General features: G+C 56.0%; 2 protein-coding genes across 2 annotated transcripts in view; both read right to left on the reverse strand.

Annotated features, from left to right (window-relative positions):
- LOC144736557 (uncharacterized) overlaps positions 1-8,409 on the reverse strand; it is a 9,587-nt gene extending 1,178 nt beyond the window's left edge. Inside the window, exons 1-10 of the mRNA XM_078619107.1 lie at positions 8,361-8,409; positions 7,110-7,163; positions 6,199-6,252; positions 5,160-5,213; positions 3,963-4,016; positions 3,524-3,568; positions 2,745-2,789; positions 2,424-2,531; positions 1,945-1,998; positions 963-1,016 (exon numbers count right to left, since the gene is read on the reverse strand). Coding sequence (XP_078475233.1) covers positions 963-1,016; positions 1,945-1,998; positions 2,424-2,531; positions 2,745-2,789; positions 3,524-3,568; positions 3,963-4,016; positions 5,160-5,213; positions 6,199-6,200 — 416 coding nt within the window. The 5' untranslated portion in view covers positions 6,201-6,252; positions 7,110-7,163; positions 8,361-8,409. The remainder of the gene's footprint in view (positions 1-962; positions 1,017-1,944; positions 1,999-2,423; positions 2,532-2,744; positions 2,790-3,523; positions 3,569-3,962; positions 4,017-5,159; positions 5,214-6,198; positions 6,253-7,109; positions 7,164-8,360) is intronic.
- Positions 8,410-10,231: 1,822 nt separating this feature from the next.
- LOC144736558 (uncharacterized) lies at positions 10,232-25,980 on the reverse strand. Its single transcript, XM_078619108.1, has 15 exons — positions 25,331-25,980; positions 23,763-23,816; positions 22,387-22,431; positions 21,232-21,285; positions 20,431-20,475; positions 19,804-19,857; positions 18,725-18,769; positions 18,030-18,083; positions 16,649-16,693; positions 16,123-16,176; positions 15,023-15,130; positions 13,895-13,948; positions 13,188-13,241; positions 11,928-11,972; positions 10,232-10,263 (listed from the first exon to the last, which is right to left on the reverse strand). Exons 7-13 carry the CDS (start codon positions 18,751-18,753, stop codon positions 13,226-13,228), a joined length of 360 nt encoding a protein of 119 aa, XP_078475234.1. The 5' UTR covers positions 18,754-18,769; positions 19,804-19,857; positions 20,431-20,475; positions 21,232-21,285; positions 22,387-22,431; positions 23,763-23,816; positions 25,331-25,980; the 3' UTR covers positions 10,232-10,263; positions 11,928-11,972; positions 13,188-13,225.
- Positions 25,981-26,053: the final 73 nt, after the last annotated feature.

Consider the following 26,053-nt stretch of genomic DNA (forward strand, 5'->3'; position numbering starts at 1 on the left):
TAGCCTACGTAAGGTGGCGAACGAAGTTCAACACGTGCACGCAATGCGTACGTACGTGCGGAGAACGCGTCCAACTTCACGCTGGAAATCAAACAGCTCGCTCGCTCGCAACAAATGAGCCTGTGGGGGCGTTGGGGCGCCGCTGTGGCTAGGAGATGTTAACTACCTCACCTGGTACGCAGGAGGTCGTGGGTTCGATCCCGACCCTGACGCCTGCTGCTGTATATTTGGAGTTTGCGTGTCTCTCTCTCTCATCATCATCATGGTGGCTAGGAGATGTTAACTCCCTCGCCCGGTATACAGGAGGTCGTGGGTTCGATCCCGACCCTGACGCCTGCTGCTGTATATTTGGAGTGTGCGTGTCTCTCTCTGGCCCCGTGGTCACATGGGTTTCTCTGGGTCCTCTGGTTTTTTCCCTCCACATTTAGAAACATGCACTTAGAGCATTTGGCTGCTATCAATGTCCACATGATGATGATGATGATGATCCATTCCGTTGAGCTACCATTTGTGCAGGCGCGGTTCATCCACTAGCAGCTGGAGATGAGAAATAATATTTCTAATAAAAAATATTTTTCTATAAATAGGTTTGTTGTGTAAAAATATAATGATTATTTGAACGTGAATTGCCTAATAAAGATAACATTTTAAGTTGTTCACATTAGAAACTGCTGCAACGTCACAGTCTGATTTGTGCCTTGGGGAGGCATCGGGGCGACTGTGAAGACGTCCCAGTGAGAGATCTCCCGTCTTCAGTGCGAGGAAACAACAACATCTCCCGTCTTCAGAGTCACTGCGATGAACTTCGCCGCGTAGCCACGCCGCTTGAGACCCATTCAGGGCGGTGAAGAATGCGCCGTGGCTGTGACGACGGCGACGACGGCGACGACGTCACAACGCGAGATCGCTCCGTGGTGCACACTGAGCAGCAGCTCACGGCTCATGGCAGCGGCGTCACTCACCTGCTCCCCGTCGAGCCCGGACACTCCTGGCTCCCCGGGGGGGCCCCGTCCTCCCTGGCGGGCGGAGGGACAAATGAGGAGGAGAAGTGCGGAGTTTACTCTGCCAGGGTCTTCTGTGTCGTCAGGAACTTCCTTCGCACCGTACGTAGCCAACCGCGCTACATCGGAGGTGCGGTGCTGAGTCTATGGGCAGTGTTGAGTCTATGGGTAGTGTTGAGTCTATGGGCAGTGTTGAGTCTATGGGCAGTGTTGAGTCTATGGGCAGTGTTGAGTCTATGGGCAGTGTTGAGTCTATGGGCAGTGTTGAGTCTATGGGCAGTGTTGAGTCTATGGGTAGTGTTAGTGTATGGGCAGTGTTGAGTCTATGGGTAGTGTTGAGTCTATGGGTAGTGTTAGTCTATGGGTAGTGTTAGGCTATGGGCAGTGTTAGTCTATGGGTAGTGTTAGTCTATGTGTTAGTCTATGGGTAGTGTTAGTCTACGGGCAGTGCTGAGTCTATGAGTAGTGTTGAGTCTATGGGTAGTGTTAGTCTATGGGTAGTGTTAGTCTATGGGCAGTGTTAGTCTATGGGTAGTTTTAGTCTATGTGTTAGTCTATGGGTAGTGTTAGTCTACGGGCAGTGTTGAGTCTATGGGTAGTGTTGAGTCTATGGGCAGTGTTGAGTCTGTGGGTAGTGTTGAGTCTATGGGCAGTGTTGAGTCTATGGGAAGTGTTGAGTCTATGGGTAGTGTTGAGTCTATGGGTAGTGTTGAGTTTATGGGTAGTGTTGAGTCTATGGGTAGTGTGGAGTCTATGGGCAGTGTTAGTCTATGCGTTTTTATGGGTATCTATGAGTCTCTGTGCGTCGTCCGTTATTACGGTTTGTTCTGGACCACCACAGTCACACGCTGCTACTGAAGAGTTTAAGTTTCCATTTGTGTTGTTGTTGTGGTTGTTGTTGTTGTTGTGGTTGTTGTTGTGGTTGTTGTTGTTGTTTTATTACCACATCTCCCTTGTCTCCAGGTTGGCCGTCCAGACCGGGGTCACCTTGTTCACCCTACAAACATGGCACACACGCACACACACACGGCACACAAACACACATGGCATGCAGACACGCACGGCACACACACACACGGCACACACACACACGGCACACAAACACACATGGCATGCACACACGCACACACACACACACACGGCATGCACACACACACACGGCACACACACGGCACACACACACAAACACGTACACACACACACACGCACACACACAGCACACACACACACACGGCACGAACACACACACGGCACACAAACACACATGGCATGCACACACCACGCGAACCGTGAGAGCCTCTTCGGGACGAGCTCGGCTCGGATTTGCAATTTGGGAAAAGGGAAAAAAACTGGGTGCATGGGAAGGGGAGGTGGGGGAGGGGGCATGGGGGGGGCGGTCACTCGGGGTGGGGGTCGTCTCACCTGTAGGCCCAGCGGCCCGGGAGGCCCTCTCGGGCCTGCGGGGCCGAGGCTCCCGGGCGGGCCTCGCTTCCCCGTCTCACCGTCCACTCCGGGCTTTGCAGAGAGGCCCTACAGGTGGGGGGGGGGGGAGAGGTGAACGCCGTGGGGGGGGGGGGGGGGGCGGCCCGTCCACACCCCGCGACGTCACTTCACGTTGGGGTGGGGGGGGGGTAGAGGGGGGCGAGCTGGCAGCTGATGCCGCCGCTGCGTTTGACCGCCCCGACAAGCGAGGAGCCGCCGGTGGGTGTCGTCTCCAGAGGCTGCCCGGGCGGCCGTACTCACCGGCTGCCCTTGGAAGCCCTTGGCTCCAGGCTGCCCTGGCTTCCCCTAGAGGCGGGCACAGGGGGGCACAGGGGGCGTCGCCGATCAGGGGGCTCCCGGCGCAGCGCGCGGCGATCCCCGTTGCCGTTGGGGTTGCGACGTCGGCGGCGTCAAGGTTCGGGCTCTTACACGGCGGCTACGCACGCGGCCTGCAAGCCAGCTGTGGCGGATCGCACGCCGATGTCGCGCCAAACTCCCTCCCCGTTCCCCGGGGGGGGCGGGCATCGAAGAGCCGTAAGCTCCCCCCCCCCCTCCCCCAACTCGCCAGGTCGAAGGCAGCGCGGACAAAAATGTACGGGGATAGAGCGTTTCCCCCTCGCACGCGTTGTTTTTCTCCGGGTTCTCCGGTTTCTTCCCACACGTGTATGAACGCTCATTATTTGGAGTTTGCGGTGTCTCTCTCCCTGTGGTCGGCTGGTTTTGTCTCCGGGTCCTCCGGTTTATTCCCTCCACATTTTAGAATCGATGTCACGCATTTAGAGTAATTTGGCTGCTACAAACATCCACGTGACGATGTTGATGATGATGAGCCCACTTGGTTGGACTATCGTTTGTGACAGCCAGGTCGCTTCAGAAAAATATCTATAAAGCTCAGTGGGCGTTAACTATTTGAAATAACAAGAGTAGTTTAGTAGTCGTGGTCGGGTTATGGTTAGGTCTGCACCACACACGCGCCGCATGTCTAGGACTCGCGCGCTGCCCACGCTGTCATGGCGTGTTGACTCGTGCGGGTCACTCACCTGGGGACCTGGCTTCCCGGAGCTTCCAGGGTTCCCTCGGGGTCCCTTCGAGGGGGAAGAAGACACATGAGGCTCAAGAGCAACGCTTGTTCTGCGTTCCACCATCGCGTGAGGTGTCCACTGGAGTTGTGAACCCTCCACCACCAGGCACGGCAAAAAAACAATTGGGTTGCCACCGGAACAAATGTGCCGTTTTTTTTAAGCAAACCGGCTCGTACTGGGCTCAAGCCAAAAAAATGTATGTGTATATAAAAAATGTATAAAGTATTATATTATATTATTAGAAAAATTATGAATCTATAAAAAAATCTATAAAAAATTAAATGTATATCAAACTAAACATACAACAAACAGAAACGATTACCAAGATAATAGCAACACACAAATGTTTTGGTCACTGCTGATGTCTTGAATGCGGTCGACACCGCTCCAGGCCCACCTTAAGTCCGGGTTGTCCCCATTTCCCCGGAGCTCCCTGCTTCCCCACCTCGCCCTGCCACACACATCGACAGCAGATTCATCATCATCGTCGTCGTCGTCATCATCATCGTCTTCGTCATCATCTTCGTCATCATCGTCTTCGTCGTCGTCGTCATCATTGCAATCATCATCGTCACAACACAACACACGAGCGTCATCGTGTAAAACATACAACTTGGTAATGTTGATGCTGCTGGTTGACAGTGGTGCATGAGCACCGACCACCCACGATCACCCACCACCCACCACCCACCACCCACGATCACCCACTACCCACCACCCACGATCACCCACAACCACCCACCACCCAGGAGGACCGCTAACCCACGAGCACAATCACCCAGGTAGATTCTGTGTGGCCAGGCGAGAGACTCGGGGGACCAGCCTGGGAGTGTCATTGGGCAAGCGGCCCAATGCCACTCCCAGGTAGGATGGGGATGGTTTAGTGTTGTGTTTGTTTGTGTGTTGGGTGATTTGTTCACCTTTCATGTACTTTGCACAACTGTCGTGTGTTTTGTAACTGCTTGTCGTTGTGTAATGACCGAGATAAGACCGCTTGCCCGACACGAGAGTACGGTCAGACACACAGTCAGGAAGCAGGCCGAGGCCTCACCTGGGTGCAGACAGGCCTCGGCAGTGATTGGGCGGCAAAATCCAAAGGGACTGCAGGAAATGTTTGAAAGGTAAAAAGGCGGAAAAGCGAGTGGTGGACTGCAGAAGGACGGTTGAGAAAGGCTGGTGGGGAAGGGTCAAGATCGGCCGAAGGGAGTGGGGTGATGGAAGCTTTCAGAGAGGGGGGGGGTGGGGGGGCTTGGGAGGTACAAAGGAGACAGCACGGGGAGAGAGAGGGGACGCTGGAGAGGAGACGGAGCTCAAACCTCAAGAACCAGCCCTGGGCAGCGTTCGTGCTGTGTCTGAATAAAGGATCTTGAAAGTCACGACGTGTGTGGGCGTCACTACACCCGTAACGTTCTTACCCCGTGCCCCGACTGGACGTGTGACAAAAGAGCTTTATAGCTCATCTGATTTCCCCTCCAGTATAAATAAACATTCCGATTCTCAAATCAAGATTCCGATTATTATCGGTCGCCTATCCCGAGCACAGCCCGGCAAGTCGGGCTCAAACCCCTGAAGGAGCCTGTCGGAGGCCTCGCACCTTGGGCCCTGGGGAACCGGTGACGCCTCCCTCGCCACCGCTGCCGGGAAATCCCTGCAAGGAGACGACGGGTCAGTGGCGCCGGGAGCACTGCGAGGACGACTTCTCAGAAGTAATCCGTTACCAATCACTTGGGGGGAGGGGGAGGGAAAAGGTTCGAGTGATTACCAGATTAAACGAGCGACGAGAGAGTGTTTCCCTCACCTTTTTTTACGGTCCCTAAAAAGGCGGTGGTGGAAATTCCGCATTCACATGGCGGGGGGTGGGTTGAAGGCGGAAGACAACCATTGTTGTGGGGTGCCACGGTGGCTAGGAGATGTTGACTACCTCGCCTGGTATGCAGGAGATCATGGGTTCCATCCCGAGATGTTAACCACCTCGCCTAGTATGCAGGAGTTCGTGGGTTCGATCCAGACCCTGACGCCTGCTGCATAGTTGGAGTCTATGTGTATCTTTCTCTCCCGTGGTGACGTGGATTTTTCTCCGGGTCCTCTGGGTTTTCCCTCCACACTTAGAATCAACGTCACCCGTTTAGAGTAACTGAGCTGTGTACCTCTTTTGAGAAGCGACCTCGCTATCACAAATGACAGCTCAACAAAGTGGCTTACCTTCATCACGAGGGAAATTATTGCAGCCAAATACTCGAAACGCATCTTTCTAAATGTGAAGGGAAAAACCGGGAGGACCCAGAGAAAAATCGAAGCGACCACGGGGAGAGAGACGCGCAAACCCCAAAGAAACAGCAGCAGGCGTCATGGGTCGGGATTGAACCGACGCACTCCTGCGTACCAGGCGATGTGGTTAACATCCCCTAGACACTATGGTGACCCCCCCCCTCCACTACCTGGGTGTCAACCTGAAACCTGCCGATTGCGAGGCCACTCGCTGTACCACGGGGGAGCCACATGGGACGGGCTGATTGCGTAACCATCACACAACGGAGAGCCGCCAGACATCCCGCTGGGTGAGGTTAGAGTGGCCACCCGTGTACCCCGCTGTGGGTGCGTGTCGGGAGCGGGCGGCGCTCGGGATAACTTACATAGGTGCCGACGGGGCCTTGTATGCCGGGCAGTCCTGGTTTTCCTGGGAGGCCCTGAGAGAGGAAGTTTCACACAAATCCATGTGCACAGTGCAACACTCAAACTCAACGCAAATGTGTTTTTGTTACCAGCCAAGGCGCCACAATGAGCTGCGTCGCTCTTTTTCAGAAGTGACCTGGCCATCACAAATGACAGCTCAACGTAGTGGGCTCATCATCATAGGAAATGTAAAGCAGCAGCCAAATTGCTCGAAACGCTTGGTGATGTCGATTCTAAATGTGGAGGCGAAAAACCGGAGAAAACTCCATGCGACCACGGGGAGAGAGACACGCAAACTCCAAATATACAGCAGGCGTCAGGATCGGGAATGAACCCATGACCTCCTGTGTACCATGCGAGGTAGTAGACATCTCCTAGCCACCGTGTACAGATAAAGACGCAGCCCTGCAATTGCTTGACTCGTGCCACCGCTGGTCGAAGGTCCGCCACCGGAGCGAAGCCTCTGGGGTATTACAACGTTGATATTCGCGCTGCCTCTGTTGCTGTTCGCCTTGCGGCGTTGTTCTCCGGCCTACCACCGGTGGTGGTGAGACGAGGCCATGAAGGAGGTTCTACCTCCGACTTTATTATCATCATCATCATCATCAGAGCCACGTTTGTTTTGCCACCAGCGTGGTGTGTGGTGAATGCACACTTGATGATGCCTTGCAAAAGGTGTCTATTTGCCGTTTGAATATCTTAACACAACTCCTGTTCTATTGCCAGAAAGGCCGAAGCCTATTCCGATGTTTTGTTTGTCACCTAGAGCGGTAATTGGCCACAGCAATCGCCGGATAATCTACAACGGGGGTGCGGCGACGGTGGTGTTGGCGTGCGAGGCGCGGCGGTGATCGCCACCGTGCCGTCTCACCTTCTCCCCCGGGTTGCCCGCGTTGCCGGCGGCCCCCGGTAAACCGCGAGGTCCCTGCGAATCCGACCACAGTCAGTCAGTCACCACCCCCCCCCCCCCCCGGGGTCAGCGCCGCGGCAAAACCAGCGCTTGGCGTGCTGCCCTGAGCGGAGTCAGCGCTCGAATAATAACGCCACGCTCGCACGGCGCTCGCTCCTCGCTCTCGTAGAGACGGAGAGAGAAGGGAAGTATCAGAGAGAGAGAGAGGACGACTCAGAGAGAGAGAGGACGACTCAGAGAGAGAGAGAGGACGACTCAGAGAGAGAGAGAGAGAGAGAGAGGACGACTCAGAGAGAGAGAGAGAGGACGACTCAGAGAGAGAGAGGACGACTCAGAGAGTGAGAGAGGACGACTCAGAGAGAGAGAGAGGAAGACTCAGAGAGAGAGAGAGGAAGACTCAGAGATAGAGAAGACGACTCAGAGAGAGAGAGGACGACTCAGAGAGAGAGAGAGGACGACTCAGAGAGAGAGAGAGGACGACTCAGAGAGAGAGAGAGGACGACTCAGAGAGAGAGAGAGGAAGACTCAGAGAGAGAGAGAGGACGACTCAGAGAGAGAGAGAGGAAGACTCAGAGAGAGAGAGAGGAAGACTCAGAGATAGAGAAGACGACTCAGAGAGAGAGAGAGGACGACTCAGAGAGAGAGAGGACGACTCAGAGAGAAAGAGAGGACGACTCAGAGAGAGAGAGGACGACTCAGAGAGAGAGAGGACGACTCAGAGAGAGACAGAGGACGACTCAGAGAGAGAGAGGACGACTCAGAGAGAGAGGACGACTCAGAGAGAGAGAGAGGAAGACTCAGAGAGAGAGAGAGGACGACTCAGAATAGGCACCAGGAGGAGGAGGAACCACACAGACAAGGGAGTGGGAAGGCAGCGGCAGCCACGCGCTAGCGAGGAGCCGGCCCCACCAACGATTGCCCCAGCTCTGCGCTCCTCTGCGTATGAAGTTGTGGTCGGCCCAATGACTGAATTTCGGGAGGAAGGAAGCCGGAGCTCCCAGGGGAAACGCCTGCGTGCGAGGGAGCAACGTTGTATCCCCGCGCAGGAGGGACAGTGGAGTCAACGTGTTGGCTGCGTCGCCGTCTCCTGGCGAGTCGCGGGGTTGCAGCTCCTCCGCTAGGACAGCCGCCCCCCTGCGCCTGGCCGAGCCGTGGATGACCCCCGTGACTTTGCGACCCCGTGACCCCGTGATCCCCCCTCCCCAAACTTACCGTTGGCCCCAGGGAACCGTCCACCCCCCTGAGTCCCGGTAGGCCTCTGAAGCCCTACAGGGGGTTGTGGCACGGAGAAGAAGAACCATCGTCATCATCATCATCAGCAGCAGTAGCAGCATCAGCAGTAGCAGCATCATCATCAGCAGTGGCAGCGTCATCAGCAGTGGCAGTGTCAGCTATATCAGCATCAGTATCATCATCAGCAGTCGCAGCATCAGCATCATTAGCAGCAGCATCATGATCATCAGCAGCATTAGTATCATCATCAGCAGTAGCAGGAGCATCATCATCAGCAGTAGCAGCAGCATCATCATTAGTCGTAGCCAAATCAGCATCAATATCATCAGCAAAGCAGAATCTACACATTCATCATCATAGTCATTGATGGAATCATCATTCATTTTCAATGAACGGCATCAGCATCAGAATGATAATATCAGCAGCAGGAGAATCATAATTAGAATCATCATTTTCATCATCATAAGCAAACATCATCATCATCACACTGAACGCAAACAGCGCTGTCATCATCATCATCATCACCACCGCGAGCGCCACCACGGCTGGGTAGCAGCAACGACGCGACGTGTGTCCTGTCACTAGGGCTGGTGTCATCGAGTTGACTGCACAGTCAAGCCGGTCGTGTTGTTTTCTGTTGTTGTTGTTTGGTATTGTTGTTGTTTTCTGTTGTTGTTGTTGTTTGGTGTTGTTGTTGTTGTTGTGTGCTGTTGTTGTTGCTGTTTTCTGTTGTTGTTGTGTACTGTTGTTGTTGCTGTTTTCTGATGTTGTTGTTGTGTGCTGTTGTTGTTGTTGTTGTTTTCTACTGTTGTTGTTGTGTGGTGTTGTTGTTGTTGTTGTTTTCTACTGTTGTTGTTGTGTGGTGGTGTTGTTGTTGTTGTTGTGTGGTGGTGTTGTTGTTGTGTGGTGTTGTTGTTGTTTTCTGCTGTTGTTGTTGTGGTGTTGTTATGTGGTGTTGTTGTTTTCTGCTGTTGTTGTGGTGTTGTTGTGTGGTGTTGTTGTTTTCTGTTGTTGTTGTGTGTGTGGTGTCGTGCACCTACGCACCCTGAACCCCCTCCTCCCCGCGTTCCCCGTCACTCCGGGCGCTCCCTGCAGGGGGAGACGCGACAGGGAGACGCGTCACCGAGGAGCGTGGTGGACAAGGGGTGAGCGTAGTGGACAAGCCGTGGGCGTGGTGGACAAGGTGAGCGTAGTGGACAAGGGGTGAGCGTGGTGGACAAGGTGAGAGTGGTGGACGAGCGGTGGGCGTGAACGCAGCGTGTATTGTGTGTGTTGTGTGTACCATTGTGCGAGTGGTTTGCATGGGAATTGTGCAAAAGCGGTGCACACAGTGCGTGTGTGCGCACGGTGCGTGTGTGCGCACGGTGCGTGTGTGCGCACGGTGCGTGTGTGCGCACGGTGCGTGTGTGCGCACGGTGCGTGTGTGCGCACGGTGCGTGTGTGCGCACGGTGCGTGTGTGCGCACGGTGCGTGTGTGCGCACGGTGCGTGTGTGCGCACGGTGCGTGTGTGCGCACGGTGCGTGTGTGCGCACGGTGCGTGTGTGCGCACGGTGCGTGTGTGCGCACGGTGCGTGTGTGTGCACGGTGCGTGTGCACGGTGCGAGTGTGTGCACGGTGTGTGTATACCGGTGTGTGTGCACGGTGCGTGTGTGTGCACGGTGCGTGTGCACGGTGCGAGTGTGTGCACGGTGTGTGTATACCGGTGTGTGTGCACGGTGCGTGTGTGTGCACGGTGCGGGTGTGTGTGCACGGTGCAGGTGCACGCCGCGTGGGTGCGGTGTTCGCCGTGTGAGTGCCGCGTGGCAGCAGGGATGGGTGCATGGGAACCTGGGTACCCGGTTTTCCTTCCGCTCCCTCCCTTCCGCCCGTGCCCTTCTCGCCCTGCCGGACACACGCACACACCGCCTCGTACTCCGCCGCACGTGCGGCGCTCAGTGTTTCCTCGTGGCGGTTTGACCCCCGACCGAGCGACAAAGAAACTCAACTCGTCACGGCGTCCGCCGGCCGTCCCGACATTTAGAAGTTTTTTTTCCGTTCCTGCTACATGTCAACCGAATAAGGATTGTCACGTCTCAAGATGGGGGGCCGCTCCGTGCGTCTGCCCCCACTCCGTGGTCGAGTCGATGTCCCTGAGCGCCGTCGACGGCGTCGGAGCGACGGTGTCGGGTCGACGGGTCAACGGTGTCGGGGCGACGGTGTCGGGGCGATGGTGTCGGGTCGACGGGTCGACGGTGTCGGGGCGACGGTCTCGGCTGGAATGTCCGTGGGCACGGCGACGCCACGCGAACACCGCCATTTTGTATCGTGGGCCAACCGGCTCACCGCTTTCTTCTTGACAACTGCGCCACCAACCCCCCCCCCCCTCCAGTGAAGGTTCTCCAGAATCCGGCGAAACGTTGGGATTGCGGTCTTGGGGGCACGGAGACCAACGGATCTATTTAATTATTTTCATTGATTTCCTCTTTGACGATACATTTTTCTTGTCACGCGCAACTTTTTTCTCTCTCGCCATTCGCGTGTTCATCTTTTAGTTCTTGATTTGCTTAGTGGCGGGTTTGTTTTTGCATCGTCTGCGTAAGGGACTAGTACACTCACTAGTACACTCATCGTTATGCGATGGACGTCACTCCCGTACAGCACAGCAGCGTGGAGAGAAATGTCGGACGTCGTCGTCGATTTGCCACGAATGAACCACGCTGCTCATCAGCGTAAATCACGCGAACTCCGGTTCGTCATCCTCGCAGCAGCAGTAGCAGCGGTAGCAGCGGCTTTTGGCTCGGCCGTCGGGACAAAGACGGTGGTCACCGGAAATTGCGCGGCACTTTCAGACGCCCTTTTGCGCCCGTCTGGAACGTTCTTCCTTCCGGTATCAGGAAGCCACTGGGAGCTGTGATGCACTTACAAATCATCAGCTCGATGGAAAGATACTTTCTGTGTAATTTCTATTTGTGTTTGGTTTGCTGTCTTTCCCCTGTGCCCCCGGTTAGCACGGTTGGCTACGTGCGGTGCACAAGAAGTGCAACGTACGGTGCACGCCGCACGTACTGGCGGACGAAGGGCCTCGCTTCAATTCCCGAAAAAGAAGGTGCCGGTGCGCGAAGCGAAACGTCGGACGTCGCGGCCGAACCACCTTGCGGAGGCACAGCCTTGACAATCACATCGTGACGACACAGCCTTGACAACCACATCGTGACGACACCGCCTTGACAACCACGCCGTGACGACACAGCCTTGACAACCACGTCGTGACGACACAGCCTTGACAACCACACCATGACATCACAGCCTTGACAACCACGCCGTGACGTCACAGCCTTGATAACCACACTGTGACATCACAGCCTTGACAACCACACCGTGACATCACAGCCTTGACAACCACACCGTGACGGCACAGCCTTGACAATCACACCATGACATCACAGCCTTGACAACCACGCCGTAACATCACAGCCTTGACAACCACGCCGTGACATCACAGCCTTGACAACCACACCGTGATGGCTGCCATGGCAGCGTGGCCGGCTATAGACGAGTGAACTCACCGGAGCCCCCGGGAAGCCGACGAGCCCACGTTGGCCGGTCCGTCCCTGGAGCGGCATTAAAGGTGAAATGTCAGTACAGTAGAAGCCCTGTTCACGACTAATGACGGCCTCCATAGAGCCCAGTGTATAATAGTGTAGTGTAGTGTATAGTGTAGTGTATAGTGCAGTGTATAGTCGTGTAGTGTATAAGCACCTGCATGGGTATTTTGTACCATCGAACACTCCATCCCCACAACTCCCGATTAGTGATGGGGCAGTGGAGAGTTTCCCACACCTGGGCAGTGTGCTCATGACCGGCTCCGGTTTGGCAGCAGAGGTCTCATTCCGAATCAGTCGAGCGGCGATATCTTTTCATCGGTTGGGTAACGCTGTGTGGAAGCTACCTGGTCTGTCGCTCCGCACGAAGCTTCAGGTCTTCTCGGCCACAGTCATTCCCTCCCTTCTCTACGTTTGCAAAACGTGGACCCCCCTAATGGAGCATATTCGCCGGTTAGAAACATTTAGGCTGGCCTGCCTACGATCCATCCTGTGTTTAACCAGGCTGGATTGTGTGAGGAGCTCACAAATCCTTGAAAGATCTGGACAAAGTCCTATCGGTGAGCTCCTCCGGCAGGCAAGGCTGCGTTGGCTGGGTCATGTAGCCCACATGCCCAGCCACCGCATGCCCAAACAGCTTTTGTTCGGCCGGATAGAGGGGGCTAACCGGGCGCGGCACGGACTAGAGAAGAGATGGAGTGATGTGGTTCAGGAGGACATGGAGCTGAGTGGACTTGCCGATGACTGATATCAGCGGTGTCAAGATCGGCCTCTGTGGAGGAGGCTCGTGAAGGACGCTACTGGGCAGTTGGAGGCAGTCGCCCTCCAACAACAACGGAGGGAGGAGGAGCGATGCTCACAACAACGAGCGGAGCGCCGGGTGGCTAAAGCACAGCAAGTTGGCACAGTAGGGGGCACAGGTGGTGCATCAGCCAGTCGTCTCAGTCAGTCGACCCGTGGCACCTGCTGGGTCTGCCCCGTGACCTCCTGCCAGCGGGCGTTCGACACTTCACGTGGCCTCAACAAGCACATGGCCTGGCACAAGCGTCGTGGTGACGTCACCGCCACTTAGTGGCGAATGGCGGTTGTTGTTGTTGTGTGTGTGTGTCTGTGTGTGTGTGTCTGTGTGTGTGTCTGTGTGTGTGTCTGTGTGTGTGTCTGTGTGTGTGTCTGTGTGTGTGTGCGCATGCCCGGTTGTCGGGAAGCGATCGCAGAGCCACTTACACGGACGCCTCGAGATCCTGAGATGCCCTTTGAGCCAATCACGCCCTGGTCTCCCTAATGGATGAACAAAAACACAAAGATCCCCCGTATAGCCTTTAACACACCGTTGGGGCAAGTGCCGTTACCGAGCACCTATGACGGCCGGTACGGCACACAGACCAACACCACGCCCGGCTGCCTTTGTCTCCCCAGTGGCGATGTATACACATCGCACCAGCTATTTATTTGAGGCTGAGTCTTCTTAGGGGAGAGCAAGGAATGGTTCAGATAATTGTCACTGGTGTTGGCCGTGAGCGGGAATTGAACTCGGGTGGCCAGGTTCGTAGCGCGCTAACCACTACACTAGCCTGTAACAGACTGTTGGGGCGAGTGCCGTTAGCGAGTTGCAGCACCAATGAGGCACACGAGGGGGTGGTGTGGCCGGCACCACGCCCGGCCACCTTTGCTTCCCCAGTGCTGATATTTACACACCATGCCCAGGTACTCATTTAAGGCTGAGTCGACATAGCAGAGGCCCAGGGCCGGTTCAGATGATTGTCACTGGAGATGGCCGTGAGCGGGAATCGAACTCGGGCCGCCGGGTTCGGAGCGCTAACCGCTACGCCACCGCTCGCAAATTCACATGCATGCACACACGTGCACAGATTCGCCACACGTGTATACACACGTGTGGAGGGCATGATGACGAAGGTGGTGGTGATGCTCACCTTGGGGCCCAATTTCCCCTTCCTTCCCTGTGCCCCCATGGGCCCCTCCAGCCCCTGGAAAAAGAGAAACACCAAAGTTAGCACAGCAGCAGTGGTGGCAGCAGTGGAAGCAGCAGCGGTAGTAACAGATTGGGAGTTGTGGGGGTGGAGTGTCCGATGGTACAAAATACCCAGGCAGGTGCTTAGTTTTGGTGGGGCTAATGGTAAGGCCCCACCTCTTAGTGGCACGCTCCAGTCTCAGCAGCAGCGTCTCCAACTCCTCCTCTGAATGAGCAGCTATTACCAATTCATCTGCATACATAACGTGGTTGACCAATAGGGAGCCATCCCTTGATCGCACGCGGGCATCGATCAGCCTCCCATTATATCTGTACCAAATGGAAATTCCCTCGGTACAGCTATTGAAGGCTTCACGAACTACGTGGTCAAAATAGATGTAAAATAATGTGGGAGCCAGAGGACATCCCCGTCGCACCCCAAGGTGTACAGGGAATGGCTCTGACTCCCGGCCACGTAGTTTTACCCGGGCCCGCTCACCAACATGAAGGTCCTTAATGATCGTGAGCAGAGGGTCAGGGACTCCGAAAGCACGAAGAACAACCCAGAACCCAGGCCTACTGATGGTATCATAGGCCTTGACCAGCTCAATAAAGCAGAGATGTAGGTCTTGTTGGAATTCCCTACACCTCTGCTGTAGCAGACGGACAGATAATATGGCATCTGTGCAGGACCGCCCTTTCCTGAAACCGCATTGGGGCTCCGCAAGCCTCTCCTCAGGGTGCCTGGCAAGGCGATGTTGAATAATCCTTGCCAGGAACTTTTCCGGCACACTGAGGAGTGAGATGCCCCTGTAGTTGTTACAGTCTGTGCGGTCCCCCTTCTTAAAGAGGGGGACCACCAGGGCATCCTTCCAATCATGCGGAACCCGTCCAGTGGTCCAGACTGTTGTTATGTCACACCACACACACACACTCAAACACACCACACTCACACCACACACGCTTACACCACACTCACACCACACACGCTTACACCACACACACACACCACAGATGCTCACATTCACACCACACACACACACCACTCACACCACACACTCACACCACACACGCTCACACAGCTCCTCACCGTGGAGCCCACTGGGCCCGACCTCCCCTTGGGCCCCGGGAATCCCTGGTGGCCAGCCGGACCCCGGAAGCCGGAGAATCCCTTGGGGCCCCTCCAGCCAGGGACACCCTGGGAAGGGGGGGGGGGCACAGAGCGCTTCGTTATCCAACGGGGAAACTGCGCCGTGCCACCGAGATCACACACGATGGAGCGGAGACTTGAGCGGGTGACGCGGTGGATGATCTCACCAACCCACCATCTCACCCACCCACCATCTCACTCACCATATCACCCACCCACCATCTCACCCACCAACCATCTCACCCACCCCCCATCTCACCCACCCACCATCTCACCAACTCACTCACCCACCCACAATTTCACCAACCCACCATCTCCCCCACCCACCATCTCACTCACCATCTCACCCACCCACCATCTCATCCATCGACCATCTCACCCACCCACCATCTCACTCACCCACCCACCATCTCACCCACTCACTCATTCGTTCACTCACCCACTCATTCAATGCACTCATCCATTCACTCACTCACTCAATCACTCACTCGCCGAGTCATTTATTCACTCACCTGGTTAAACACCAAGTGGTAATCTCTGGATTAAACTACGACCACGTTTTATTGTACCAGGTGTACGGCCCCACTGAGCTGTGTAAATCTTTTTCAGAAGCGACCTATCACAAATGATAGCTCAACGAAGTGGCTTATCATCATCATCACCACGTGGAAATGTGTAGAACCCAAACACTCTAAACGCGTGATGTCGATTACAAATGTGGACGGGGAAAACCGGAGGACCCGGAGAGAAATCCACGCGACCACGGGGAGAGAGACACGCAAACTCCAAATATACAGCAGCAGGCGTCGGGGCCGGGAACGAAGAACCCACGACCTCCTGCGCACCAGGCGAGGGAGTTGACATCTCCGAGCCACTGCGGCGTCCCTTTATAACCCTTCTTTGCTTGCGCGTGGTAGAACTCAGAGTGATTCAAATGTCGATAGCGGGAGTCGGCCACCGCGAATGGCGATGCCCCACAGGCAGGAAGGGAACCCAGGCGAGCGGGTGCCCGGAGCGCCACGTGCGTTGGGGCCACTCACCTGATCGCCTTTCTCTCCCACGTCGCCACGGTGGCCGCTCCTTTCCTTGAGGCCCTGGGGACACGCAGAGAGGCAGGCGGAGGGGGGGGGAGACGGAGAGAGGGGGAAGCGACAGAGAGAGGGGGGGGGGGGGGGGGGGGGAGAGAGGGGGGGGGGGCATGGGGAAAGAGCGAGACAGAGAGAGGTATCAAAGAACCCCGTGACCAACATCAAGTGAACACATTCATCAAAAACACCGTTTGGCCATAAAAGGAAAACCAAAGAGGTATGGTCGGCGACGTTTTCCTGGTTGTGCCGCGTGTCGCTCGGGTACGGTGTCAGACGTTTCGCTCCGCGTGCCTTCCGCAGTAGCCGAACCGACTGTTTAGTTTCTGTGCCGCGCTCGAAAACGAGGCGCCGGTGTGACCCGGAATCAAACCGGGAGGGGCGATCGGCGCTTGCTCAGGAACCCCTCGACCCCCCAGCCCCCCCGTGTGTGAGTGTGTGAGAGTGTGAGTGTGTGTGAGAGTGCGTGTGTGTCTCTCACCTTGTCGCCACGTGGCCCGGTGACGCCAGACAAGCCGGACACGCCCTGCACGCCAGTGGCGCACAAACAGCCACAGCGCGTGCCACGTCAGCTCCTACTGCTGCTGATGATACTGCTGCTCATGATGATACTGATGATGATACTGCTGATACTGCTGCTGCTGATACTGCTGCTGCTGATACTGCTGCTGCTGATACTGCTGCTGCTGATACTGCTGCTGCTGATGATACTGCTGCTGCTGATGATACTGCTGCTGCTGCTACAGCTGCTGCTACTACTACTGGTGCTGTTACTACTGCTGCTGTTAAGTGTTCAAAATGACAGTAGCAGCAAGGGGCCAACATGGACATCGGAGCAGAGACAGCTGCATCACGTGAGCGAGGCAGCGTCACGTGGGCGTGTGCAGGGCGACCACATGGGCCTGTGCAGGGCGACCACGTGGGCGTGTGCAGGGCGACCACGTGGGCGTGAGGACAGACGCGGGGACACACAGACGGGGTGCTGCTGGGGTAGCTGCTGGGGGACACACGGGGATATTAGGGGACGTCCATTGAGTCCGTACGCATGGAGGGGGGAGGTCAACCCAAATGCGTAGCTTGCGTATGGGTGGTCTACTGACAATGTACGCATAGGAAACGGGGGGGGGGGGGGGGGTAAAGGCTCGATAATAATTTGTCTACATTGGCCTTCAAATGAGTTAGATAGGCCGGCGGTGGACTATGTTTGCTGAAACACGTCAATATTATTAACCCTTTATCGTTTTTGCGTGGATTAAATATCGGCCGTTCTATAGGATTCGGGGGGGGGCGGGGGGTGCGTCAAGCGAACCTACACAGGTGGTGGGGGGGGGGGGTAAACAGTCCACGTGCCTACAGGGAGGGGGGCAGGGGTCAAGTTGTGACAGATTTGTGCGTACCGACTCCATGGTTGGCCCCTTGACGGACAGAAATTCGGACGGACAAATGGACAGTGTGATGGGTAGGCTGGACAGACCGATGGCTGTGCATACAGAGAGATGGACGGACAGGCGAGCGGATGATGGGCAGATGAATGGATGGACGTACAGGCTGGCAAACAGATCAAGGACAGATCGACAGATAGACAGGCAGACAGATGGATGGACAGACAGACAGGTAGACAGACAGATGGGCAGACAGATGGATGGACAGATCGACAGACGGATGGGTAGACATGTAGACAAATGAATGTACAGATGGACGGACATGTGGATGGACAGAGAGGCGGGTCGACACGTGCACCGAGCGGAGGGGTCATGCCGTGCGGGATAGAGGTTTGCCAGAGTCAGAATCTTTTCTCGAGTCTGGAGGAATCCGATGAGCCGCAAAGCTCTTTCGAGGGACACCGATGGCATCCCACCCACCTTGTAGCCCTCAGCGCCATCCTCGCCTCGCTCTCCCGTGACCCCGGGTGGGCCCTGGGTGACAACCGAGACGGGGGGAGACAAATCGTTCGATACATGTCGGGCAAATCGGTCACCGAGCGATGCCAATCATTCGATCAGTCGTCGGTCAGTTCACAAAACAATCAGCGATTCAATGGACCAGTTGGTCAATTGGTGAATTGGTAAATAAATCTGCCTGCTCATCAGTCAGCTAATGAGTCGTTCAATCGGCTGATCAACCAATTGGCTGCTTCGAGAATAGGCGACAAGCAACCTCAAATAACACTACACTGTATCTAACCAATAGGTGTGAAGATGTTCAAACACCAAATAGAAACCTTTTGCAAGGAATAAATTACTGCATTAACCACACGCAGTGCTTGTGGTGAGAACAGGCGAACAAAAACACGAATCTGATATTTATATAATGCGTTATCTTGATGGCCTAGTCTCACTCCCAGTGTCAGACCAGAGAACAGCACCGAAAGGCGGGCAGCACCAGGGCAATGCCACACGTGTCGGGGCATTTGTAGCTCGGGATGAGCAGCTGCACCTTGGGAGCTTTGCTGGCAGCATCAACGCGTGCAAACATAACAACACGTGTCGAGCCTTTCAGGCAATAACACAGCAGTTGTGTGAAGATGCTCAAACCGAGGGTTTCCCTGGCCACCCACCTCGTCCGCTCTGAGACCAGGCGGGCCATCGCTGCCGCCCCTGCCCTGCAGAAGCGAAATCGAGAATAAAAACGTGTTATTATTATTACTGCTTCAACTCGTAACGCGCACGCCACCCAGCATTCGTTCACTCTCGCAGGCATTCCACATTCCTACGACGGGGGCGAGTCCATCCATCGGACAACCGTCGTTGACTTCCGCCCCAAAAAAAGGTGGTACTCTCGTTTTGTCCACCCCCACCGAGATGATGGGCTAAGTCAAAATCAAAATGAGAATATTTATTTACAATGGAGGAATCCGATGAGCTATGAATCTCTTTCTCTCAGATTTCCAGTTGGGGGCACAGGGCAAGAACGTGACAACAACACTACAGGAGTGCAAAGTGCAAGAAAGGTGAACACATCACCCAACCACGTGCAAATATAACTTCACCATCCTAACCAGGCAAAGCCCACAAAGGTGATTCACTTCTCTTTCAGAAGCGACCTGGCAATCACAAATGATCATTTGCACATTTACAGCAGAAAAGTAATTAATCTCAATGCGTGGAGTTGAAGTCCGCTCGCTCGCTCGATCGCCCGAGTCAGGAACCGTGGCGCGGCTGTCGAGTGTGCAGGCGGTGCAACTGCCCCATGGCAGACGGGCAGCAGAGGGCCGGGGCCTGCGAGGAAGCGATTCGATGGTGGGACAGGATGGAGGCGCCGGTCTTGAACCCTTCCCCTGCGATTCCAAGACGTCTGCAAGTTGCGGGGTGGGTGGCTGGGTGGGGTCCCGTGCCCCGCCGAGTCCCAGAACGCGGCAAGCGACTCGGCGTGGGTTTCTTCAGAGAGGCGTAGCGGCGGTCAGCACCGTTGTTTCTAATAAGACGTCGTTACTCGCCGCAGAAAACCGTGGCGACGAGACTGCCGCCACTCTACCGTAGCCGGCGCCAAAACCGTGGCGCACGCCCCCTCCCCTCACCCCCCGTGCGTGACCTTGTGGGGGCCTCGGTACCGATGACGTACGTACACGCACGTACGTACACACATGCACGTACGTACACGTGTAACGTCTTCAGGAGCGGAAAGGGTTTAACGAACCTGTTTCCCTGTAGCCCCACGTGGCCCCGTTTCTCCCATAATTCCCAGCGGACCCTGGAAGTGAAATGACAAAAATAAAAGGGGGAGACATCAGGGGGGGAAAACCACAACATGCAACGGTGTGAAAAAACACACGTCATATATATATACATACATACACACATATACATACATACACACATATATACATACATATGTGTGTATCTATGTGTGTATATATACGGGTGGGGGTCCGTGGTTCGAATCGCTAAGCCGCCCTGGTGAATCCCACGGCGTGTGTCGACCGTGATGCTGCTGCTGCTGTCACTACGTCGCTGTCTGCTTCACTCACAGTGGACGTGTTTTAGTTTCGTTTGTTGTTCCTTCCCCCGCGCCTCTGATTAGCAGGGGTGGCTACGTGCGGTGCAAAAGAAGTTAAAAATAATACGTATATACGTACGTACGTGCGTGTGTACGTACGTGCGTGTGTACGTACGTGCGTAAGCGTCGCCACTGCGCTGCAGTCCCTCCACTAAACCGATGGAACCGATGGAACCGACTGAACCGATGGAACCGACGGGATGTACCACCTCCTATAAGCACGGCGGGGGGTGGGCGGTTGAGTCCTTTGGGAAGGTTGCATCTCACCTGGGGTCCTTTGGGTCCTTGAGGCCCAGGGCTGCCCCTGTCGCCCTGTGGCAGCCAGAGAGAATACAACAAATGGTATATATTTACATATATTTGAATGTAAATGTTTTAACAATCTCCAAAAAAACATTGACTAATTGACACGGGCAGAACTACCTGGGTAGTGGGCGGGGCCACCTGAGTAGTGGGAGGGGCCACCTGAGTAGTGGGAGGGGCTACCTGAGTAGTGGGAGGGGTTACCTGAGTAGTGGGAGGGGCCACCTGAGTAGTGGGAGGGGCTACCTGAGTAGTGGGAGGGGTTACCTGAGTAGTGGGTGGGGCTACTTGGGTAGTGGGCGGGGTTACCTGGGTAGTGGGCGGGGCTACTTGGGTAGTGGGAGGGGCCACTCGAGTAGTGGGCGGGGCCACCTGAGTAGTGGGAGGGGTTACCTGAGTAGTGGGTGGGGTTACTTGAGTAGTGGGTGGAGCTACATGAGTAGTGGGCGGGGCCACCTGGGTAGTGGGCGGGGCTACGTGGGTAGTGGGGGGCTACGTGGGTAGTGGGGGGCTGACTGACAGCGTGGGGGGCTGCCATCTGACCGCGTGTCCCACTGAGCCTCCCCGGACAATGGGGAGCTCCACGGCCGCTGTGTCAGAGAAGAGCTCTCACGTGTGTTTGGGGAGCTATGTGAGTGAAACGACGACGACTGATTTGCAGGTAGGAGGCAGCGATAGGAGGCAGCGATAGGAGGCAGGTGGTGGAGGAGGCGGACGGTGGGGGGGGGGGGGGCGATGGTTGAGGTCAGCAGCGGTGACCCGCACCTGGGAGCCGTTGACCCCGGGGTCCCCGGCTGGACCGGGGGGCCCCATCATGCCCTGCGGACGAGGCGACGGACACACAGAGACCACGCAGAGGGGCACGGGTGGGAGAGACAAGACACACGCAGGGACTAACTCGACTAACTATTTACTATTTATGTTTACTGGGTGTCAGGCCCACTGAGCTGCTATGTAAAATAGTTTTGTTTTTATCAGAAGTGACCTGGCCACAGATGATAGCCCAACGGAAGGGGCGACTTTCCACCACCGCCATCATCGTCGTCGTCATCGTGTGGACATTTATAGCAGGTGGGGTGGGTCGGTGGGGTGGGTGGGTAAGGTGAGGTGGGTGGGGTGGGTGGTGTGGGTTGGTGGGGTGGGGTGAGTGGGGTGGGTGGTGTGGGTTGGTGGGGTGGGTGGGGTGGATGGAGTGGGTGGGGTAGGCGGGGTGGGTGGCCAGCACCGCACACTCAAATCACGCGACACACAACTCACGGGCAAAGCGTCAACGCCTTCTCAGGACCAACCAACACATCGCATCTCCAATGGTCACAAAACAAACCTGAGCAAGACTGATCTCAATGAATGAATGAACATACACAGTATTTGACTAAATAATCAGAATCAGACTATTGTATTTACACTGCAGGAGGAATCCGATGAGCCATAAAGCTCTTTTCTCACAGATGTCCAGTCGGGGCACGGGCAAAGAACGTTACAACAATCAACACGACAGCAGTGCCGAGTACACGCAAGGTGCACAAATCACCCAACACACAAACACAACACCACACTAAACCATCCCCATCCTACCAGGCAAAGCCCACTGAGGCATTAAATTATTTACCAGAAGCGACCTGGCCACCACAAATGATAGCTCAACAAAGTGGCCCATCGTTTGGACATTTATAGCAGCCAGAATAACCTAAATCATCTCAATGCATGTGTCTAAACGAATGACAAAACGATTGAAGAATTAAATAAATGACCAAAGAAATGAATAACCAAAGGAATTGAATGAATCATCCGAGGCAATGAACGACTCAACGGGAAGAATGACCAAACGATCAGAAAGAATGACTGCATCGAACGAACGACCAGAGGAATGAATCGGCGTCATGCACGACACATTGGCACCAAGGGGCAGGAAGGACTCACCTCAACTCCGGCGGGACCCTGCAAACCCACGAATCCGTAATCCCCCTGGGGAACAAACGAATGTCATTAACGTTGGGAAGAGAAACCCCCCGCCCCGCCTCGACCCCCATCCCCCCCCGCGTCCCCCACCACCACCTCCCCCACACGAACTGAGCGAGCCGGGCAGACGAGAGACTCGCGTCAAGCCACGGGCACGCCAGCCCCACGGTGAGTGGCGTGGACGTGGGAAGAGAAAATTGTCCTTTCATAGCCACGGGCACGTGGCGGGACAGACAGACAGACACGCACACACACACGCACGCGCATGCACACACACACGCACACACACAAACACAAACGCGCACACACACACACACACACACGCACACACACACGCACGCACACACACACACGCACACACACACACACGCAGGCAGGCGGACGGACACACGCAGTGGCTGTCACTGCTGCCACTGCGGTCTCCCGCTCGTCCGTCAATTGGCATTTCCAGGAATCTGCGCTTTTCTGGGAAAGGTTGGGCTGAGGTTGGCGCGGTGGTGGCGGTGGTGGTGGCGGTGACGTTGGTGGCAGTGATGGCGGCGGTGGTGGCGGTGGTGGCGATGGTGGTGGCGGTTTTGTTGTCGGTGATGGCGGTGGTGGGGAACTCAGGCTCACCACTAATTTATATTTTGCCGGGTGCAAGGCCCCATTGAGCGGCGACGTGGCGCTCTCTCAGAAGCGACCTGGCTCCCGCCACAAGCGATGGCTCGACGAAGTGGCTCATCGTCACCGCGTGGACATTCACAGCGGGGCCAAATAATCGTCGTCATCATCGCGTGACGTCCATTATTACACGTGGAGGGAAAAAACCGGCAGGACCCGGGCGGAATAATCCACGTGTCCGTGGTGGAGAGGGAAAGAGAGACACGAAAACTCCAATATACAGCAGCAGGCGTCAGGGTCGGGATCGAACCCACGACTTCCTGTACACCAGGCAAGGGAGGTAACCGGAGCATTCGAATGCATTGAACCTAAAACGGCTCCACGCGCACGTCAGCAGCGCCGTGGTCGTGCCGAGCGAGTTTGTGATTCGGTGCTGCCGTGCGCCGGTGGTCAAACGCAGCGGGTGCGGCGGCACGCGTCCCGGGACGCGCACACACATACACGCACACAAACACACGCACACACACACGCACACACGCACACACGCACACACGCACACACGCACACACGCACACACGCACGCACACACGCACACACACACACACACACGCGCACGTTGAACTCCCGTCGCGCGTACGGAGCGAACCGTCAGCTGATTGGAGGTGCGTGGAGGGGGGTGGGGGAACGAGGAGGAGGAGGATTTGCCGCGCTGGTTGTGAATCGCGGTCACTCACGGGGAGCCCTGTGGCACCGGCAGGCCCAGCGACTCCCTTGACGCCGGGAGGGCCCTGAAGAGATGTGAACACACACACAGACACACACACATACATACACACACACACACAAACAACAACAACCGCCATTCGCCACTAAGTGGCAGTGACGTCACCACGACGCTTGTGCCAGGCCATGTGCACCTTGAGGCCACGTGAAGTGTCGAACGCCCGCTGGCAGGTCACGGGGCAGACCCAGGTGCCACGGGTCGACTGACGGAGATTACCGAGATGACTGGCTGATGCACCACCTGTGCCCCCTACTGTGCCAACTTGCTGTGCTTTAGCCACCCGGCACTCCGCTCGTTGTTGTGAGCGTCGCTCCTCCGCCCTCCGTTGTTGTTGGAGGGCGACTGCCTCCAACTGCCCAGTAGCGTCCTTCACGAGCCTCCTCCACTGAGGCCGATCTTGACACCGCTGGTACCAGTCATCGGCAAGTCCACTCAGCTCCACGTCCTCCTGTACCAGATCACTCCATCTCTTCTCTAGCCCGTGCTGTGCCCGTTTAGCCCCCTCGATCCGGCCGAACAAAAGCTGTTTAGGCATGCGGTGGCTGGGCATGCGGGCTACATGACCCAGCCAACGCAGCCTTGCCTGCCGGAGGAGCTCACCGATGGGACTTTGCCCAGCTCTTTCAAGGATTTGTAAGCTCCTCACACAATCCAGCCTGCAGGTTAAACCCAGGATGGATCGTAGGCAGGCCAGCCTAAATGTTTCTAACCGGCGAAGATGCTCCATTTTGGGGGTCCATGTTTCGCAAGCGTAGAGAAGAGAGGGAATGACTGTGGCCGAGAAGACCTGAAGCTTCGTGCGGAGCGACAGACCAGGCAGCTTCCACACAGCATTACGCAACCGATGAAAAGAAATTGGCGCTCGACTGATTCGGAGTGAGACCTCCGCTGCCAAACTGGAGCCGGTCACACACAGACAGACACACACAGACAGACACACACACAGAAACGCACACAGACACACACACACACAGACACAAAAAAGACAAAGATCCCCCATATATCCTTAACAGACTGTAGGGGCAAGTGCTATTAGCGAGCACCTATAAAGACCGGCACGGCACATGAGGGGATGGGTGGCCAACACCACGCCCGGCCGCCTTTGTCTCTCTAGTGGCGATGTTTACACATCGCACCAGGTACTAATTTTGGGCTGAGTCAACCTAGGGGAGGCCCAGGACCGTTTCAGGTTAATAGTCACCGGTGTTGGCCGTGAACGGGAATCGAACCCGGGTCGCCAGGTTCGAAGCGCAGTGTGCTAACCATTACACGACCGCTCCCCAGACACACGACCTCCTGTATACCAGGCGAGGTGGTTAACATCTCGTCTTTCGGGGGGGGGGTGGGGTGGTGGTGGTGGTGGTGGGTAGCATTCACCAACTGAGTCCCAGTGTATCCATAACGGGGGGCGGGGGGGGGGGGTGGGGCATCGCAGAGTAATCTCTGTGTGATCCATCAACCCCAGTGATTAATCTCTTGCGTGAATGCAGCGACGGGTCTCGGCCTCTCGCAACTCACCACGGCTCCCAGAGCTCCCGGCAGCCCGGGCTCAGCCTTCTCTCCCTGCGCCGACAAAGACACACGGCGAGCGAGCGAGAGGTAGAGAAAGAGAGAGTGTGTGAGAGTGAGTGGGAGAGTGAGAGAGAGTGTGTGAGAGTGAGCGGTAGAGTGAGAGTGAGTGGGAGAGTGAGCGAGAGAGAGAGAGAGAGTGTGTGAGAGTGTGTGAGAGAGTGAGAGCGAGCGAAAGAGAGAGAACGAGCGAGCGAGAGAGAGAGTGTGTGAGAGTGAGTGAGTGGGAGAGTGAGTGAAAGAAAGAGCGAGTGAGGGAGTGAGCGGAGAGCGAGCGAGAGCGATGGTTAGACGTGTCAGCCACAGACACTCGTGTCCATCCGCGCGACAACTCGCCGATCCGTGTTGGTGATTTGATCCATCAGACACTGTCGTCTCAACCACCACACTGCAAGTGTTACGTGAAGACGAGGACACCGATCGAGTATAAACCTCTCTACCCCGCGGAGCCTCGGAGAGCCTCCAGACGATTCTTGAGGTTGGATCTTGCCAAGTTTTCTAAGGAGTGCGGGGGCAGACGACTGCTCCCACTGTGTGTGTGTGCGCTCTGTGAACGAGGAGCAGCAGCGCCTATGAAGGCCAGCACGGCCGCATGGGAAGGCGGGTGGCCTGCACCACGGCCAGCCGTCTTTGTCTGCCCAGTGGCGATGTTGACTCACCGCACCGGTCACT

The sequence above is a fragment of the Lampetra planeri genome, chromosome 61 (assembly GCF_965212315.1).
Source record: "Lampetra planeri chromosome 61, kcLamPlan1.2.h2, whole genome shotgun sequence".
In the NCBI taxonomy this organism is placed as follows: Eukaryota; Metazoa; Chordata; class Hyperoartia; order Petromyzontiformes; family Petromyzontidae; genus Lampetra; species Lampetra planeri.